This window comes from Leishmania panamensis (genome assembly GCF_000755165.1).
Source record: "Leishmania panamensis strain MHOM/PA/94/PSC-1 chromosome 31 sequence".
Classification (NCBI taxonomy): domain Eukaryota; phylum Euglenozoa; class Kinetoplastea; order Trypanosomatida; family Trypanosomatidae; genus Leishmania; species Leishmania panamensis.
Window position 1 is genome coordinate 988,718 of NC_025878.1, and position 17,105 is coordinate 1,005,822.

Genomic DNA, 17,105 nt, shown 5'->3' on the forward strand with positions numbered 1-17,105 from the left:
TAACATATGTGGTGGGGAATGTGTAGTGCGAGGAGGTACACAAGAAAGGACGACGAGCGGTGAGTTGCTTCGTCATAGGCGGTGATGTCGTCGTACACTTTCGCCAATGTCATTGACCACACAACAGTAAAGTTTGCTGATCAGCACACAGGGAAGAGATGCAGGACGGTAACAGGCAGAGTTGCATAGGTAGAGGGAGCGGTGGCGGCACGTGGAGGGGCAGAAAATCATCGTGCGCTGCCGAGAACGTAAGCAGGTGAATCTCTCCACCTCTTCAATGGGGTGTCAGCAGTACATGTTGGCACTGCGTCTGCGCTGGCGAGTCCGCTGCAAAGCGTCCCTGCACTACATCTAAAGAAGCACCGCAGCGGTGTCCGATACGGTGCGTACCGTCTCGCTTTTATGCCAGGAGAGTTTAGCCGCCTCCACCACTCCTTTCGTTCTCCCGTGGCGCCACTCACGCGTGAGGCGAGGCTGGGGTGGTGAATAATAGAAGAGGGGGATCCAATGAGGAAAGACACGAGGGAGGGGAGGGGAGGGAGAGAGGGAGAGAGAAAGCAGTGGTGCAAACGACCCGATAAAGTGAGACAACAACAGCAATGCAGCACGCATGCAGCGCACCAAGGCGAAAGACCAACGAAAGGCTACACACACACACACGCAGGCATCCAGGGATGAGACGTACAGTAAAACGGCACGGGGAACGGGAGTGGATCGAAAAGAGCAAGAGAAAGAAAGAAAGAGAGAGGGGGGAACAACGTACGAGATTCCACATACACACACACACACATGAGGCGGTTGATGCCATGCCGCACTATCTGAGCTGCACCTCTTCAGCACACGCTAACATGGAGGAGTGTAGGAAAGACAAAAAAAGCAGCAGTCTATGCGCGAAAAACGAGGCTGACACGGCAGTTGCACCCCAATAGGTCTCCGCTGCGGTCTCCCCTTTTATAGTGACTTCATGGCGAGGGGCTCGGGTGGCGGAAGTGCCCTCTATCCGTGTGAGACCTTCACTGAGTACTCCGACTTTCATTTCCTCGAGTTAACCTTGACATTCTGCATGGTCTTTCCGCCACATCCGTCTTTCGAGCGTGCGACATTGAAGCATGCGTTTCTAGTCCTCCTCAATCCTCGCAGATGGCTTTGAGAACGCGGCCACGTGGCGGGCCGCATCGAGAGGCTCTGAGATTGCCGCGGCTTTGCCCAATCTCGCTGAAGTTGTCATCCATCTCATGGCTTTCGCGCTGACTCGGCTTGGTGGGAGACGGGTGACTCTTTTGTGTGTTGTCGGTGCCCGCAATGCCAGCACGGCTTCCTTTAGAGAGTGCTCTCGAAGCTGGCACCATGTCGAGGAACACCGACGAAAGGCTTGCCTCTTGCAAACGACCGCTAGTGGCCGGAGACAATGCTGCCCCTGTCTTGCCGTCGGGAGAATCAAGTGCCCTGCTGTCAGCTGCGCTGACTGCGGCTGCTGCGGTTGGAGGCTTCTGCGTCTTTTCGAGTGGTATTATCCGTGCTGCCCGACACGACTGCTGGACTGTGGCAATCACTGTTGAGGTGTTACTGGTACACGCGGATGCGCCGCTGCTGCAGACATGAGCCAGTGCCCCGAGAGCTACTGGGGTTACGTGGCTTCCCAATGGGCAGACGGTGAAGCGACTCTCCTCTCCAGCATGCCTCTCTCGACCAGGACCGTTTTCACCAGCCTTGGCCGCTGTCAGCTCAACGCGTTGAGGTCCTGCACGACCACCACCTCGAATGTTCCACCCTCGTCTATCGCCCTCTCCGTTCCACTGAGGACCTACGGCGTCTGCAGCGCTGTTGCGTGTGTCTGCGTTGTGCGCCAGGATGGTACCCCACGCAGCCTCTGTCTCGCAGAGAGCACGAGGTACGGAAGAGACAGTGCTGCTACCGCCTTCAGATTGCAAGACAGGGCCGAAGGTTTGCTGCTGTATCCACCGCGTCCTTGTCGCCGAAGGCGATTCGTCCAGGTAGCTGTCCGTCCACGTGTAGGAGAGTGACGACTCTCTGGTGTTGCCGAGGAGATAGTCAGAATCGCTCGTGCAGTCCCCGCTCGATATTGGCGGCTGCCGCACCATCGCAAAGTGCGTCTGGTGCGTTGCGACTCTCCTCATCCCCGGCTTCAGTTCGCCTTGCCGTGCGGAACCGACCGCTGCAGGCATTCCGCTCTGAACAGCAGCGTTGTTGGGGCCGTGCTTCCCAAGCTGGAGCCGCTGAGGCACTAGCTGATGGCGAATGTGTGATTGGCTGGGCGGCGGTGGCGAGTCCACTACAAGTAGTTCCGTTGGTTGGGTGGCTCGACTGAAGCGGATCTGAAACAGGAAAGGCGCGCTGGCGTAGCGATCGCTAGCGGCCGCGCCGCTTAGCTGAGTCGTGTGCAAGAAAGAGACAGGCGTCGACATCAGCCCATCTCCATCGGTGAAGTCACTGTTCTCTGTATCTGAGGACATGATGCGCTGAGTTGGTAGCCCGAGTCGATTCAAGGGGAATCGGCGGATGCGTATGAGCGAGGCTAGCGTTCCGGGTGTGAATGCGATTGAAGGCAGAGAGGTAGTGGAAGTTCCGCGTTGGAAAGGCTAGACCGTAACATGAGAGGTGGAAGGGCACACATAGAGAGAGCCGCTGCTTCTGAGCAGAACCACGAAGAAGCCCTGATGCCAGAGGAGCTGGAGCACGGAATGCCAAACAGCGCCTTGAGGCAGGTGGGGGGCACCTTTGTAGGTCCGACACTTAGGCGGACCACCCAAAAGATCAGGGAAGCGGCGATGACGGCAGGCAGCTGCGAGAAGGGCGGGAGAGAGGGGGGTGGATGGGTAGGATGGATCGAGGAAGTCGATGAGAGGCCCAACGATGGCAGAGCGCTTGGGGTATGTGCGCGATGAGTGAAGAGTACGCGCTTTCAAAAGCCGCGAAGCAACGCAGTGATCGCCGCCACAGGCAAGCCCCGCCCCCCTCCCCACGCAGCAAAAAAAACACATTGGCGCGACCATCTACCCTCTTCAACGACCATTCTGTCTCCCTGCGGTGGAAAAAAGGGGCAAACCTAAAAGGAAAACACACACTGCGCGTCTTCACGTCTGCACCTCTTCTGGCATAGATGAAGTACGCTAGAGCCAGGCGCGCCTCTATTTCGTAAATTACTTCGCATAGGCGCTACACCGCATTTTCCCTCGTCATTAATTCGCTCACCCCTTTACCAGAGTCTCCTCTACGGCTCTTTTCGATCCCCTGTGCGTGCGAGAGCTGCGCAGTGTTCTGTCGCTGTTCCTCCTTTTAAGCCCTCCTGCACACGCCGCTTCCGTTGGCACATGAAGAGATTACAAAGGAAATGCGCGGAAAACACGCGACCCCTCTTTGCTGCTTTCGCCCTCTGCTCCAGAGCTTTACGGAAGAGCGAGAGTAAAAACAGAAATGGGCCTGCACGCACGCAGGGGATCCGGCCGAGCGTCACTCCGCTTTACTTACGAGAGCGGCTCTTGAGGCGCTCCAGGTAGCGCTCCAGGTTGTGTTGCACCTCAGGGTTCATCACAAATTGAGTGAAAAACTCTGTGTCGTAGTTGCGCTCCTCGTCAGAGGCGAGCATCTGCAGGTACTCACGGCGCATCATATCACGTGCCATCCACCGAGATTGCTGCGGCACGCTAAGGAAGCGTTCCGCCTGCTTGTAGGCGGCTTCGATCGTCCGCTCCTCATCAGAGGCCACCTCGTCAATCAGCCCGAGCTTGTGGGCATCATCAGCCAAGGGTGTCTCACCCAGCTGCAGCATCCGTTCCGCCTGGCGTGAGCCCAGAAGGTAGGCGTAAGCTGGCATCGTCCATGGCGGGGCGACAAGTCCTAGCTTCGTCTCGTTAAGGCCGATGCGGTACAGACGGTTGTTGTTCGTGGTGTCCTTCGGCCCGCGAGCCATGACGCGGTAGTCGCAGCCCATCGCGATGATGCATCCCGCCGCCGGTGCGTTGCCCGTAATGGCCGCGATGATCGGCTTGGGAAAAGAGTTGAAGATCAGCCACATCTCCTGGAAGCTCTGCCAGAAGCCAGAGATGCGCTCAGGGTTCGGGTTGTGTACCTCGGCGAGGTCGAGTCCGGCCGAGTAGACTGTTGGAATCGCAGAAGAGATGACTACAGCCTTCGTCTCCTCGTTGCTGCCAAGCCACAGCATCCACTGGTTGAGTTCCTGGAAGAACTCCAGGCTCAGCGAGTTCACCGGGGGACGGGCCAGCTGCACGTTCGTGATGCCCTTGTCACTCGTGTTGATCCTCACAAACTTGGGCACCTCCGTCGGCTTCCTTGGCGGCTCGACCTCTGGTTCCGGGTGGTGGCTGTGCTCGTGCCCGGTATGAGCGGCTTTCGGGGCTTGCTGACAGCCCTGCTGCAGCCCACCAGGCGGTGCCTGCGACTGGAGGCGGTGCTGCGGAAGCTGCAGCAGGGCCGACGTCACGCCGGCAGCGCCGGCACAGCGGGTGAGCGAGGAGGAGATGGCGCGGCGCATCGCTGGGGAGGCCGTGCGACGTCACAGAGAAAAGAGTCGGTTCAGCGGGCACGCGTGATATGGCGGGTCTTTTGTAGCGACCTGGCGGGTGGCGGGGTGGGGGGCGAGTGCCGGGGAGGAAGGAGGTGCGACAAGAGATTCGGGAGCAGGTGGGGGAGAGCGAGGACGGATCAGCCGCGTGCGCGCATGTTGTGGTAGGGCACGCACGCAGTTCAGTGCCCTGAGCGTCGCTCGATGGGGCACACAGCACAAGCACAAGACAGGCAGCGATACGACATCTGTCGTTCCCGCGCCACGCCGCATTGAGACGCATCGCTCTCTTCGGCCAGTCATGCACCGTGGCAGGCTTAGTCGGTGCACTGCGCGTTGGCACCGCAACAGCGGAGTGCTGCCACGCGAGATGAGAACATGGCTGTACAGACTCTGCGCATTATGATGAGTTACAATGAGGTTTCTACGGCGTGCAGGAATTCCCTCGTGCTTAGGTAAGGGGAGACGGTGACGTCGGCACCGATGCGTCGAAGAACTTCAATTTCGCCCTTTTCCTCTACTTCTCGTGCGGGAATGACGACGTGCTTGTGCAGCAGTTGTTGCAGGCACAGGAGAAAGCGGTCGAACCCGTGGTCAGCAATCAGCTGCTTAATGGCACTCCGTGCATGCTGGTACGAAGCTCCTGTGAACTCGTGACCTTTCTCTGAAGCCTGAATGGTGCTCTTCGGTACCTTCGCAGTCGAGGAAGAGGGTGAGGGGCTGTTGAATTTCGCGCTGCCGCCGCTGTCCGCCTTGTACTTGCGCATTGGCTTGCCCAGTAGCGTGTCGGCGACGCATTGCTCGATCACCTGGCAGATGCCCTCCTTCACTGCAAACGGCAGCCCCAGTGCATTTCCAATCCAGTGGTGTGTCACCTCGTGCACAATGAGCTCTGTTTGGCCCACCTCAGCGTTGCTGTTCGCACCCCCTCCTCCTCTGCTACCGATGGCCGCCTTCTTATCAGCTTGATAGATGCTCTCGTTGAGAATTATCGAGCAGTGGTGTTCCATACCGGAGATATACGGCATTGTCGGGCCAAGGAGGACGTCAAGGTGCTCGCACTGAAGGAGCGGGAGTGGGCACTGGAAGAGCTGCTGGAGCGCTGTCACAGCGTCGATGGTGAGGCGCAAGACTCGCTCAAGGGTCGCCGTAGCTATCCGTGCTTGTCGTCGCGCCAGCACACGGACGGGAATGGGCGCGTTGGAAAAGCTGCTTGTAATGTCACCGAGAAACTTAGGGATGACCAGGCGTCCCTCGAGCACGTCTAAACCATCGCCAGTTGCGGATGTGCTCTCCAAACTAGCAGCGTCTGGGAAGCACGCAAAAGAGAAGACGTACGCGGGCAGCGGGCCACACGGCGCAAAGCTCACCTGCATTGCCTGCTGTGCCAGCAGCTGCTTGCGGCCACGCTCCTCTCCGTTTGTCAAGATCGTGTGAAAGCAACTGGGCAGCTGAATACTCTTGAGCTGCCAGTCGAGGCGATACTGCGGGTCGTCGGGGGAGGGAAAGGCGCATCGGGCAAAGCGCACCTCAAAATGAGTGAGAAGAGGCACATCCTCCGTGCTAGGGTTGCTATCGCTCCCGCGGGCGGCGTAGATGCCGCCATGATCAAAAGACTGAACGGCACCAACAAAGCGAATCGTAAGATCCACCTCACAGAATGGGGGTAAGCTGCTGGCTCCTTCGAACAGGACCAGCTTTGATCCCCAATCCACCGTGGCGGGGGAGGGTGCGTCTGCAGACGTGCGCACATCATTCTCCACACCGGCCAAGCCACGCTTTTTGCTACCCTTGGCATTTCCCTTCATCTTTGCGGCACTACCGGTGGTGGTGCTGCTGCCCGCTGCTACCGCTCCACCATCCTCGTGCTCAACGGAGACAACTTTGAGCACCCCAGTGGCCGCACCGGCGGAGGGGGAGACGCACCTCACCTGGTAGGACTGCACATTCAGCACCTTTGCATCCTTGTAAATGCCACCAGCCGTTGTGAGTGCATGAAAGTGCAGAGCGCTCTTCTCGGCTATAACGCGACGGTGTCGCAGGAAGTTATCGTACTCGGAGTTGTCTCCGGAGGACGTTTTAGAAGAGGTTGTAGTGCTCACGTTGCTCTTGGCTGCATCACAGTAAGGCTCCCGTCGGTAGCGGATGATGGATGTGCCATGGTAGGCGGAGCCAGCTAGAATCGCTTCACCGCTGTTGGGGCGGCTAAAGACAAGCTGCAGGGTGCACCGTATGGGGCTCCATATGTACGGGCCTGGTGCCATGTGGAACACAAACAACGCAGCACCGTTAAGTGCTGAGGCTGCGCGCCATCACGCCCCATGAGCTCAGGGGGTGGGGTGGGGGGAGGAGGAGAGGGTACGCGTACGGGAGAAGCACCACCACGAAGGAAGCAGAAACATCGTCAAGAGCAAACGGAATGAGTTACGAAAATGCAATTGAGGGGCCCGACATGCGCGTGCTACTCGCGACCACGATGACAAGAGAGAACAACGTTCCCCCCCTCCATCTCCTTCACCATTGTACAACTCCAGATGGATGACGGGAAGTTTTCAGCTGCAACCGCCTCTGCTGCTCATGAGGCTCCTGCAGTGTCTTCCCACCATGGAGGAAAGTCACCTGGAGACGACAACATCCTTAAGAGAGCCATGGGGCGACTCTTCTCTTTTTTTTTTTGCCTCAGCATGCCCAGCCCACCGCGTACACGTGCGCTGACAGGCGCACCCCACCACCCCTTCCCCGCCTACCGATCCGGCACCACGGCCAAAACCCTGCTCGCCTAGGGCGAACCGCCTCTACCGTCGACAACCAGGGGCCACGCGTCATAGAGGCATTTCCCGTCCCCCCTCGTCCCTTCTTCGCACGCACGCTGCGCCATCGGCCTTGTTCGAGACGCGGCGCGCCATGCCACCAGTGGTCGACAGCGCGTCTATGGAGGCACGGGCATACCGCTCTCTCCTGCCGCCGCGCGCCTTCGACAGGACTGGGTGCGTCAAGCGGAAGGGGGTGGTGCATACGCATGTGCCTGGGCCCCACAACCTCATCGCCTGCCATGGGCGCCTTTACCGCGGTAGCATGAAGAGCGAGGGGCACTACGGGGAGAAATATACCCCTGAGCCGCTGCTCTGGCACTGCCGTCAGCTGACTTTATCGAATACATCCACAAAGTGGCGGCGCTCGTCCTCCATTTCTTCGTCGCCCACTGTGCGCTGCAGGTGTGTCCGCCACTCCTTTAGTCGATGAGGCATCAGCGTCTGCACGGCTTCTTTGATTACATTGGGACTCTTTGCCATCAACTCCGTCAGCGCACGCGCCGCCGCCTTTTGGATCGTCTCGTTGCTGTTGCAGGACTCGGCGTGCAGACACGCAAGCTGAATAACCTCCTCGCTGGAGACACCTGCAGAGGCCAGATAGGTGACAAAGAAGAAAGCTCGCGCAGTTACTTTGTGGGCCGTACCAAGCAGCGGCGCGTAGATGTCGTCTGCCTCCTCATCAGATGCCGCGCCGGAAGAGATGTGGGTGACAATCGCGGGGGCGCCTCCATCCGTTCGCGTGCACCCCAGGACTATCTCTAGTAGTGTTCGCGTTAGCCTGAGCGTATCCACAATAACGGCCAAGCCGCTGCTCTGGAGAAACACAATCGTATTAGGCGGGTAGTCGCGGCAGAGGCAGCTGCACGCATGCAACACGGCACCGAGCAGGCGCATCAAGGACGTGGCTCTTGTTACTACGTTCGCAGCCTCGGTACTGTTGCCCCGTGTACCGGCTGCCTGCCTGTCACTGCCAAGGAGTAAGAGAGCTTGAACAGCTTTCACACAGTCACCCATGAAGTGGGGAAGGGTGTCTTCCCAGTGAGCTGCTTGGTACGCAGCCTGCACCGGCGCATTCAGCTGAGCCGAGTGAGCAATGACCAGGGCCAGTGCTGTGAAGAACGGCAGCACCGATGAAGGGGTGCTATCGGGGGTGGCGAGTGACTCCTCTTTCGTTTCTGCGTCGGTACTTTTGGAGGCCTCAGCGCCTGCGGCAGCACCTCGGCCGCTGATCGACAGAAGAGGGTGCGCAGCGCTTGCGTGACGCAGCACCTGAAGAAGTCGTTGCGGGCCTTGCATGAGTGCAAACTCTGCTGCCCAGTTGACATCCTCGACCATGTCAGCCAGCTCCGCCAACGCTTCCAGTTGTTCTTCCGGCGTCAAAGGTCCCGGCTCCCCTTCGGTAGTTCGGTTCTCCATGTTGAAGAGCAGCTGCTTGACCCGCTTCTCGGGCGCCTCGACCGAGGCGAGGGCGTTGCGAAGCCACTCGTAGTCGGAGGCGGGTCTCGCCGTTTCTCCAACAGCGGTGGAGGGGGCGGGGGCCGGTGTCGCAGCCCCTGCAGAAGCGCTCGGGCTGGGCTGTGCTACCATTTCCCCAGATCCTCCTGCGCAATGCAGTGCTGAGGGACCCTCACTAGCCGTGTTCGCGGTACCACCGTCCTGCAGCTGAGCGCAGAGATTCAGCAACGCTGCGTTGACTCCGGAGTCCAACGACATCGTGGCGGGGCTGAGTAAGTGTATGGGATAGAAACGTGGGACGCTGCTCGATCGAGTGAAGTGAATGAGATCAAACGAAAATGTTCACGTCCATCAAGTAAGTTGGAGCAAAGTCAAACGAGTCCTCGGTGCTCTTGAGAGGTGGTGGGAAGGAGAGTTCGCGAGGTGAAAGGGACAGTCGAGGTGGTGAACAGGGAAGGTAGGCATACGTACGCGGCACACTTGCTAAGGGGGAGGGGCGCAGTACCGATGACACTAGCTCCCTCTTCGCAGCTCTAGCAGGCTAGGCTGTTACGCAAAGAAAGGAGAGTCATCTCTGACATGCCCTGCTGACCTTGCCTATGGGTTCCCTTACTGAGGAATAGCAAACCTCTCTCACAATCAGCTTAGCCGCCACCACTAGCGATGAAGACCCCTCTCAACTTCTTCCGGCCCTCTCACTTCTCTAGCTAATGAGAGACACGCAGTCGAGCTTTAACTTTAAGAGAAGAGCCCGGGGAAGGGGAAGAGTGAGAAGAGGCACACGACGGCGAAGCTTATATACAGAGGAAGAGAACGAACAGAGAGAGAGAGGTAAAGGCACAAGGACACGGAAGCGAGCCACAAGACGACAACACTGTGAGCAACAGAAAATACTCGAAAGACAGCAAGATAGATAAGAGGCCGATCTTCGAGTCCCCAGTTCCGACGGAGACGCGGGGTACGGCGAAGACATCCCAGAGATGACGCCGAGGCCTAGCAGAAATGACGCTTGTACACTCCGCCCTAATTACCAAAAGTGGTATCTGCCTGTGTACAGTCGTGCGTGCTTCAACACTTCGACAGCCCACTTCATGCGGAAAGAAGCACATTGACGCACCCCAACAGCGGCAGCCACCAGGCCTCTGGTAGAGATGCAAAAAGGGTTCCTCACTGACATCCATCGCTGGTCATCCGGCGAAGCAGCCGCAACGACGATCTCCTCGCCGCTCACGCACGTGCCACATTGGCTCGACAGCGCCACCACCGTTGGTTGTTGTTCGTTTCCTGCACACCCCTTTGGCACACTTTCGTCACACCTCCCGCATACACGAAGGGGGAGTACGTGCGGCGGGTAGCCGGCAGACACATGGCGAGGTGCCTGCGCCCTCAGCGATCGAAACATCGTCGACTGGGCGTTTCTTCTCTTTTTTTTTTGCCTCAGCATGCCCAGCCCACCGCGTACACGTGCGCTGACGGGCGCACCCCACCACCCCTTCCCCGCCTACAGATCCGGCACCACGGCCAAAACCCTGCTCGCCTAGGGCGAGCCGTCCCTACCGTTGACAGTCAGGGGCCGCGCGTCATAGAGGCATTTCACGTCCCCCCTCGTCCCTTCTTCGCACGCACGCTGCGCCATCGGCCCTGCTCGGGGGCGGCGGCGTCTGCTGTGCAGGTAACAGGGGATGCCGACCTGCCGTGTGCGACCAGTGACGAGGTCCACTATCCATTCGATTCGCGTCACCTCTGCGGGCACTGCCGATTTTAAAAGCTTGTCAGCTTTCCCGCCGTTTCCCCTACTCGCAATGGCCAGAGACGGGCTCAAACGGGAGGCGCACGCGGCGGGCTCGCTGCGCCAGCAGTAGCGCCCCAATGCATCGCAGTATGCCATCTACCACCGTTGTAGCGCCCGTGCTGAGCGCCACGACGAGGGAGAGCGAGGCCGTAGCAACACACACACACACACTTGCCTTCCTGTGTCCTAGCTGAGCGGGTCGACTTCGCACCACGTCAGGACCCAGCCCTAACGCTTCACACTCAGCGCGAGAGCTGCATGCAAGGGGGCTGCTGCCTCTTGCCGTGGTGCCTATGAGTTCATTACACCTAGATAGCACCGCAGCCGCTGCTGGCTTGACGACTGCCTGCGCCGCACCATCTGCCCACAGCGAGTAAGGAGTCTTTGCAAAGCGGGAGCGATGTTGGATGCGTGGCGCTAATCTTTCTTCGTCTGGAGAGTCGGCCTCGTTCCCAGCCAGCGGGTGAAGTCGAGCATAAAACGAAAGTGGCGTGGTTCACAGCCGTTAGTGCGGCAGAGGCCACACGCACCTGCACACGAAGTCACGCGTCAGCGCTGACGTGTGCGTGAGGAGAGAAGAGCGATATTCACAAGCAAAGCGATAAACAAACACACTAAAAAGGAAAAGACAAAACACAACTCATTCATCTGCACTAAATTTCCCTCCTCCCCTCCGCCCTCAGCTCTGTTGGAGGAGCTGCCACGATCCTGACCCGCTGTAGGAGGGTCACCGTTCGTGAAGCACGTAGGTGGGCTGACGATCGGAACTCAATTCTTACCTGACGTGCACCACCTCTCACTATTGCATGGTGACAGAGATGTTGTTGGACAGCCAGTCAAGGCCCTCGTAGAGGCCCTGCGCCGTCGTGGCGCAGCACCCCTGAATGTACCACCGCCGATTACGTACGCTCTGAAGGCCAAGCTTCTCCGTAACCTGCGTTGTCGTCAGTGCATTGGGCAGATCCTGCTTATTTGCGAACACGAGAAGCACTGCATTACGCAGCTCCTCCTCGGCCAAGATCTTGTCCAGCTCCTCCTTCGCTAGAGACATTCGCTCCGGGTCATTGCTGTCCACGACAAAGATGACGCCGTTGGAGCCCTGGTAGTAGTAATGCCACAGGGAGCGCAACTTTTGCTGACCGCCTACATCCCACATGGTGAACTTGAGGTTCTTATACTCAACCGTCTCAACGTTGAAGCCGATGGTCGGCGTCGTCGTCACAACCTCGCCTAGCTTCAGCTTGTAGATGATCGTGGTCTTACCAGCCGCATCCAGACCGACCATAATAATGCGCACTTCCTTCTTGCCCATAAGAGAGCTGAAGGCGGAGGCTAACCACTGTCCCATGTCTAGTCGAAGGGCAGATGTATCGAGATAGTAAGCGCGATTGTGAGTCACTGACCCTGGGGGACGGAGGGACAGAGAAGGGAGAGAGAGCGAGAGCGAGAGGAGGCGGCAATGGCAGGTGCTGAGGGTGCGTGTGTACGTGCACGTGCTGGTCATTTATGTGGGGCAGGGACAAAGAGGCAAGGATGCTCAGAGGGAGAGGAGGAGGAGGGGGGTTAGTGAAAAGGGAAGAAATGATCGAAGGTGAATTAGCAGAAAACTGCTCGCATGGTGTAGGGAGCGAGGAAAGTCCCATTCCAGTCGAAGCCGTTGTGCAGCGTCTTGACAGGAGCCTCTCGCCCACGGCAGATAATAAGAGGTGTGCGTCATCTCCTTACTACACTTACGCGTTCATCTTTGTTGGGAGTGCTGTCACTCTGATCGATATCACACACATCCATCCGCTTATGCAAAATAAAGCGAAAGAGAAAAAAAAGGCGCTGATGAGGGACGCAAATACTTCAGAGCGGAAAAAGAAAAACGAAGGAGGCAGCAGGCAAACACAGTGAGGGAGCCAACGGAACGAACGTCACACACACACGTACGCACGCACGCACGCGGGAAAGAGAGAAGGTCGCTTCGAGGGTGTGAGACACCGCAATGCTCAGCGACAAGGGAGAATTCAAAAGAAGAGTGCAGATAGAAAAGAGAAAGCTAATAAGAGAGATTTGCGTACGTTAACTGCGCATGCACGCCGGTTGGTCTGCATGTGAGTGTGACCCTTTGATGTGTGAATATTTCCCGTCCTCTCTGATGTGAGATCAGAAGGAGAGAGGGGAAAGAGGAGAAGGTAACTATTGGTCTGAGGTGGTTCCTCTTCGTTTTCTAACCTGTTACAGGCGATGCTACCAACACCTGTTGGACATCACCTGGTGGGAGGGGAGACTGACTTCTGTATTCCACTCTGAAAAAATCACTGATCAGCTTTCTGATGACTTCTACGAAGGTGCAGAGTTCACCCCTTCCCTTTTCCATAATGTCTCACCCGGTGGCTGACGTGATGGGTGGCTGCTCAGGTGGGACTGGCTTAAACTCACCGAGAGGGTAGAAAAACACCAGTTCGTATTCCCCCAAGAGAAAAGAGAGGAAAGAGAGCTGCCATGCCCCCCTCCTACCACACGTAGTATAGACCCATACGACGCAACCGGATGCCGACCGGGAAGGGAAATAGCAGAGGCCTCTTCCCCCTTCTACGAGAGGGGCCAAACGCACTTTTGCAGTTGAAGAGGAGAGGGGAAAGAGGGAGCTCAGGGCACAGACCCATCAAGCCCCGTGACTGAGGCGTTCGAAACACGAAGAAAAGGAATCGAAACGAGTTGGCAGGACGGGAGGGAAGCGCACCTCTGCACGTGAATCCCCCTCCCTCCCTCCCCTCAAAGCACACATTCCTACACACACATGCATGTCAATCGGCCTCGCTCGACACCAACACAGTGAAATTCAAGGTTGTCTTGTGTTGTTTTCGCTCTGTGGAGTGGGGGTCGCTCCCACGTACAGGTTAGAGGAAAAACGGCAAGGAGAAACGAGAGTCGCAGTTATTCAGCGATCTCCGGCACGCCTTTACTGTAGTAGGCCTGCGCTGCTGTGCATACTTCGCTAGCCCACTGCTTGACCTCATAACTTGTGAGGCGAAGGCAGACGCTCTAGGCGTTGAAGAAGATAATCACACACGCGTACATTTCACGTGAGGTATGTTGCGAGCGGTGGTAAGGGACTGTGAACGTTCGCTTCCTCACCAGACATGCCTCTTGCGTAGGCAAAGGTAGCGGCAGACCCATTTAGTGTGCAGATTCGGGTCAGGCACCCCTCGTTTACTAGAGCGCCTTTTCTTCTACCACGACCGTTTTCTTTGGTTTGGTGGTGGTGGTGGTGGCGGTGGTAGTTGACTTCCAGTGGGTCACTGTCCTGTGGTGCGTCGAGCGAAAGGATGAGAGGGGGGGTGGGGAAGAGGAGGGGTGTACTCACGAGTGAACATGCGCATGCCCGAAAGCAGTGTGGCTCATGTGCGGGCTATCGGCATCAGCAGCGCAGATGAGCTTCTATGCACTGAAAGGACGCTCCACCAAGGAGAAATCTTCGCACGCACGCTCCATGATGTTTTCAGCTCCGTCCCAGCAGCGACTACGTCTGGAGAAAGAAAAGGAGAAGCTGCAGTAGTCTTGAGAGCTACAGAGCGGCGTTTCATAAGCCTTTGGCTTCAGCAGCGAGTGAAGGGTGATGGGGTATGGGCGTGAGGCGTCGAGCCTTCTCACTGGAGAGACCTGCGAGATGGATGGATGGGGGTGGTGGTGGTGGTACGCACCCAGCGCGTACTCTATTCCAAGGAAAAACACTGATGAGTCCCATAGTCGGCCGATAAGCCGTTTTTTGTTTTTATATATATTTTGCCTTCCTACCTCATCTTCGTCACCGAGGCAGCGACTTCCCGGGCCTCCCCGCGCTTGCTGTAGATCATGGCCGTAAAGGGGGACTCGAAGTATCTGGTCGACACGTGATACACGAGCGCGACCAAGCCCGTGAGTAGCGCCCCGACAGCGTTGTTTTGGATAATGGAGGCGGCCAGGAAGTTCAGCGTGGCTCCGAGGTACATGGGGTTGTCAAAGTGGCTAAACGGAAAGGCAGTTACGCGCTCGTCCATCAGGATGTCAAAGTAGTCGCCCAGGTACGTGCCCGTGACACCGAGGCGGAGAAAGGACGATACAACAAGCGTCGTGCCAGACAGTAGCAGTGCAGTACCGGTTCCCCTCATAACGCTGCGCACGACACCGGCGCTGTCAGGGCCGAAGGCATTCGTGCAGAGAATAGGGAAGACAGAGCCCGGGGTATGCACCATAGCACTGCGAAATAGGTAGTCGCGCAGCCCACTGGCGACAAAGATGCCAGCCGCCAAGAGGTAGGCGCCAGCCTTTTTGCTTCCCACTGCCTTCTCAATCGTGTGACGATGGTATTCATTACGGGCAACGACGTTCCACACCGTCGGCAGCCCCGCAATGGCCACAGCGGCCATGCCAATAGAGCGGTAGTGAATGCTGCCCGCTACTGGGATCGTGGCCGAGTACGGCATCCTTCTCTTGTTATTTGAGCTGAAGTGCACGCCCGAAAAGGTAGCGAGACTGCAGGCGATGGCTCCCTCGATGCGCTGGCGAGAGGCGGATACGCGATGAAAGGGAGGCGACGTGAAGGAGCGGAGAGGAAGCGGCGTGAAGACGAGAAGAAAAAGAGGAGGCAAGCGGAGAAAGCCGGAAGATGGCTGATGCGGGGGACATGACGATGCACAAGGGGAGAAGAATGAGCAGCGATATGGCAGGCAATGCTTCTGATGATGAGAGAGCGACTGACTTCACACGAGTGGGACCCTCAAGAAGTCTTCACTCAAATAGAGGCTTGCAGAGTGCCATCGAGTTCTGCCTCGACACCTTTTGTTTGTCCGGAAGAAGTGCACCACTTGCCTCGAAGTGCGTCGTGGGGGGGGGGGGGAGATGCACACGCGCACACAAGCGGCATCGAGATACCTCTACAATGGCCAATACGACAAAATACCCATAAATAAATCTCTGACCTTGGATGGTCATGAAGAACTTCAAACTGCGCGCGCGAGAGGAAAATAAGAAAGGGGAAAGCGGAGGGGAAAAAGCGATCAGATTTCGTTCCTGCGCCCCCATTGCCTGTTGAATATCAGCCGTCTCTCAGCTTTTATTGATCGAGAGGCGGGAAGGAATCAGCGGAAGGCATGGCTCACATACTGTGAAAAGGCAAAGGGCCGAGAGAATCCCCCCTAAAAAACTGTGGACATCAGTACTGTCCTACGTAAAGGATAGCGATGCTATGCTATGGCGCTGTCGCACTGAGATACGCTACTAGCATGCGCGGCGAGTATCATGTTGACCGTGACATCGACTTGGTGTGCAGTACTGAGCCCCTTTTGTCGTCCCCGCTCAAAGCGAAACAAACAGAAAAGAGCTGCGGATAGGGCTTTCACAGCCTCTGATCATGTCAGGCAAGAAAGAGAAGAGAGAGCAAATGAGAAACCTACAGAACAGGCTTCACAGACAACTTGAAAAGGACAGAATGCCAATGCGGTGAGTACTTTCCCTGTCCTGGCGTTGTTGTGACTTACCAGCTTCTGTTTGTATGTGGAGAGAGAAGAGCATAGCCAACATCGTAGAGGACGAGGTTAGAGAGGGGACGACGAAAAATTCCAACCAATGATGAACTGAAGAGGGGGTGCACTGGAATATTCGGCTACCGCCTCTGCACAGCGTGTCTTTCTGGTTGCTCGCATACGTCACTTCCAGATTGTTAGAGAACACGTTCAGACTTGCGTAGTATTCTTTGCTCCATAGCCGCAGATAGTCCCCAGCCGCGGGTTCCTCCGCTATGGAATCCCAGTACGCGTGCACCAGTATCTTCGCCTCCTTAAAGTCAATGGTAAATGTCTGCGCATTGATGCTGTCGTTGCTCTGCCGGTACTCGTTGGAAAACATCGTCGCATCGTGCAGCAGTTGGTGGATGTTGCCCATGAAGTGAATCATTAGCGCCAGACGCTGCCTAGCACACCCAATAGTGGCGTTGGTGTTTTGGATTGCAGAGTTCAGCAATGGATTGATGGCGGTGACGTCCACCATCTGAATTGGGCTGAGCTTGAGGGTGGAGTTCTCATCTTGAGAGTACGGCACCATTCTCAAGCGCCAGTTGAAGTTTGTCATGAATCCAGACTAGAGTCGGTCTCCGGCCCACGGCGCCAGTTGCACGATATCCAGCGACGTGGGCTGGAGGGGCCAGTAAGGGGCGAACACCTTGGCGGCGGCATTCGTCTTCTTCCCCAGCTCTGCATCTAGGCGGTGCTGCAGAATGAGGGGGATAGTCATGTGGTCCTTGCTTCACCACGCTGCAGAGTGACGTGTTGCCGCACAGAGGAGAATCAGCACCGCCACGACGTCAAGCGCCGCTGTTCAGGCTGAGTACGCACTGGCGTATGCTGCATTCGTTTACGAGATCGGGAGGAGGGGAGCTTGACTAGAGTCCAGCGCAGCTGTCGTTTGTGTGTGTGATGAGCGTGGTGTATTGGCCTCGTCTCCCCGGGCCACTCATCCCTCGAAGTTCATCGTCATTGTT

General features: G+C 57.2%; 6 protein-coding genes and 1 pseudogene across 6 annotated transcripts, besides 2 other annotated features; all 7 read right to left on the minus strand.

Moving 5' to 3' along the window:
- Positions 1-1,127: 1,127 nt before the first annotated feature.
- LPMP_312070 (hypothetical protein) lies at positions 1,128-2,474 on the minus strand (the record flags this gene model as incomplete). Its single annotated transcript, XM_010703293.1, has 1 exon — positions 1,128-2,474. The coding sequence occupies one exon, from the start codon at positions 2,472-2,474 to the stop codon at positions 1,128-1,130; it is 1,347 nt and encodes a 448-aa protein (XP_010701595.1).
- Positions 2,475-3,481: 1,007 nt separating this feature from the next.
- Positions 3,482-4,513, minus strand: LPMP_312080 (3,2-trans-enoyl-CoA isomerase, mitochondrial precursor, putative; the record flags this gene model as incomplete). Its single annotated transcript, XM_010703294.1, has 1 exon — positions 3,482-4,513. One exon carries the CDS (start codon positions 4,511-4,513, stop codon positions 3,482-3,484), a length of 1,032 nt encoding a protein of 343 aa, XP_010701596.1.
- A 440-nt stretch (positions 4,514-4,953) lies between these two features.
- On the minus strand, positions 4,954-6,807 carry LPMP_312090 (aminopeptidase, putative; the record flags this gene model as incomplete). Its single annotated transcript, XM_010703295.1, has 1 exon — positions 4,954-6,807. The coding sequence occupies one exon, from the start codon at positions 6,805-6,807 to the stop codon at positions 4,954-4,956; it is 1,854 nt and encodes a 617-aa protein (XP_010701597.1).
- Positions 6,808-7,268: 461 nt separating this feature from the next.
- Positions 7,269-7,597: a repeat region.
- Positions 7,598-7,680: 83 nt separating this feature from the next.
- On the minus strand, positions 7,681-9,069 carry LPMP_312100 (hypothetical protein; the record flags this gene model as incomplete). Its single annotated transcript, XM_010703296.1, has 1 exon — positions 7,681-9,069. The coding sequence occupies one exon, from the start codon at positions 9,067-9,069 to the stop codon at positions 7,681-7,683; it is 1,389 nt and encodes a 462-aa protein (XP_010701598.1).
- A 1,225-nt stretch (positions 9,070-10,294) lies between these two features.
- Positions 10,295-11,049: a repeat region.
- A 353-nt stretch (positions 11,050-11,402) lies between these two features.
- On the minus strand, positions 11,403-11,951 carry LPMP_312110 (ADP-ribosylation factor, putative; the record flags this gene model as incomplete). Its single annotated transcript, XM_010703297.1, has 1 exon — positions 11,403-11,951. One exon carries the CDS (start codon positions 11,949-11,951, stop codon positions 11,403-11,405), a length of 549 nt encoding a protein of 182 aa, XP_010701599.1.
- A 2,431-nt stretch (positions 11,952-14,382) lies between these two features.
- Positions 14,383-15,054, minus strand: LPMP_312120 (phosphatidylethanolaminen-methyltransferase-lik e protein; the record flags this gene model as incomplete). The annotated part of the gene is made up of 1 exon (XM_010703298.1): positions 14,383-15,054. One exon carries the CDS (start codon positions 15,052-15,054, stop codon positions 14,383-14,385), a length of 672 nt encoding a protein of 223 aa, XP_010701600.1.
- A 979-nt stretch (positions 15,055-16,033) lies between these two features.
- LPMP_312130 lies at positions 16,034-16,858 on the minus strand (annotated as a pseudogene).
- Positions 16,859-17,105: the final 247 nt, after the last annotated feature.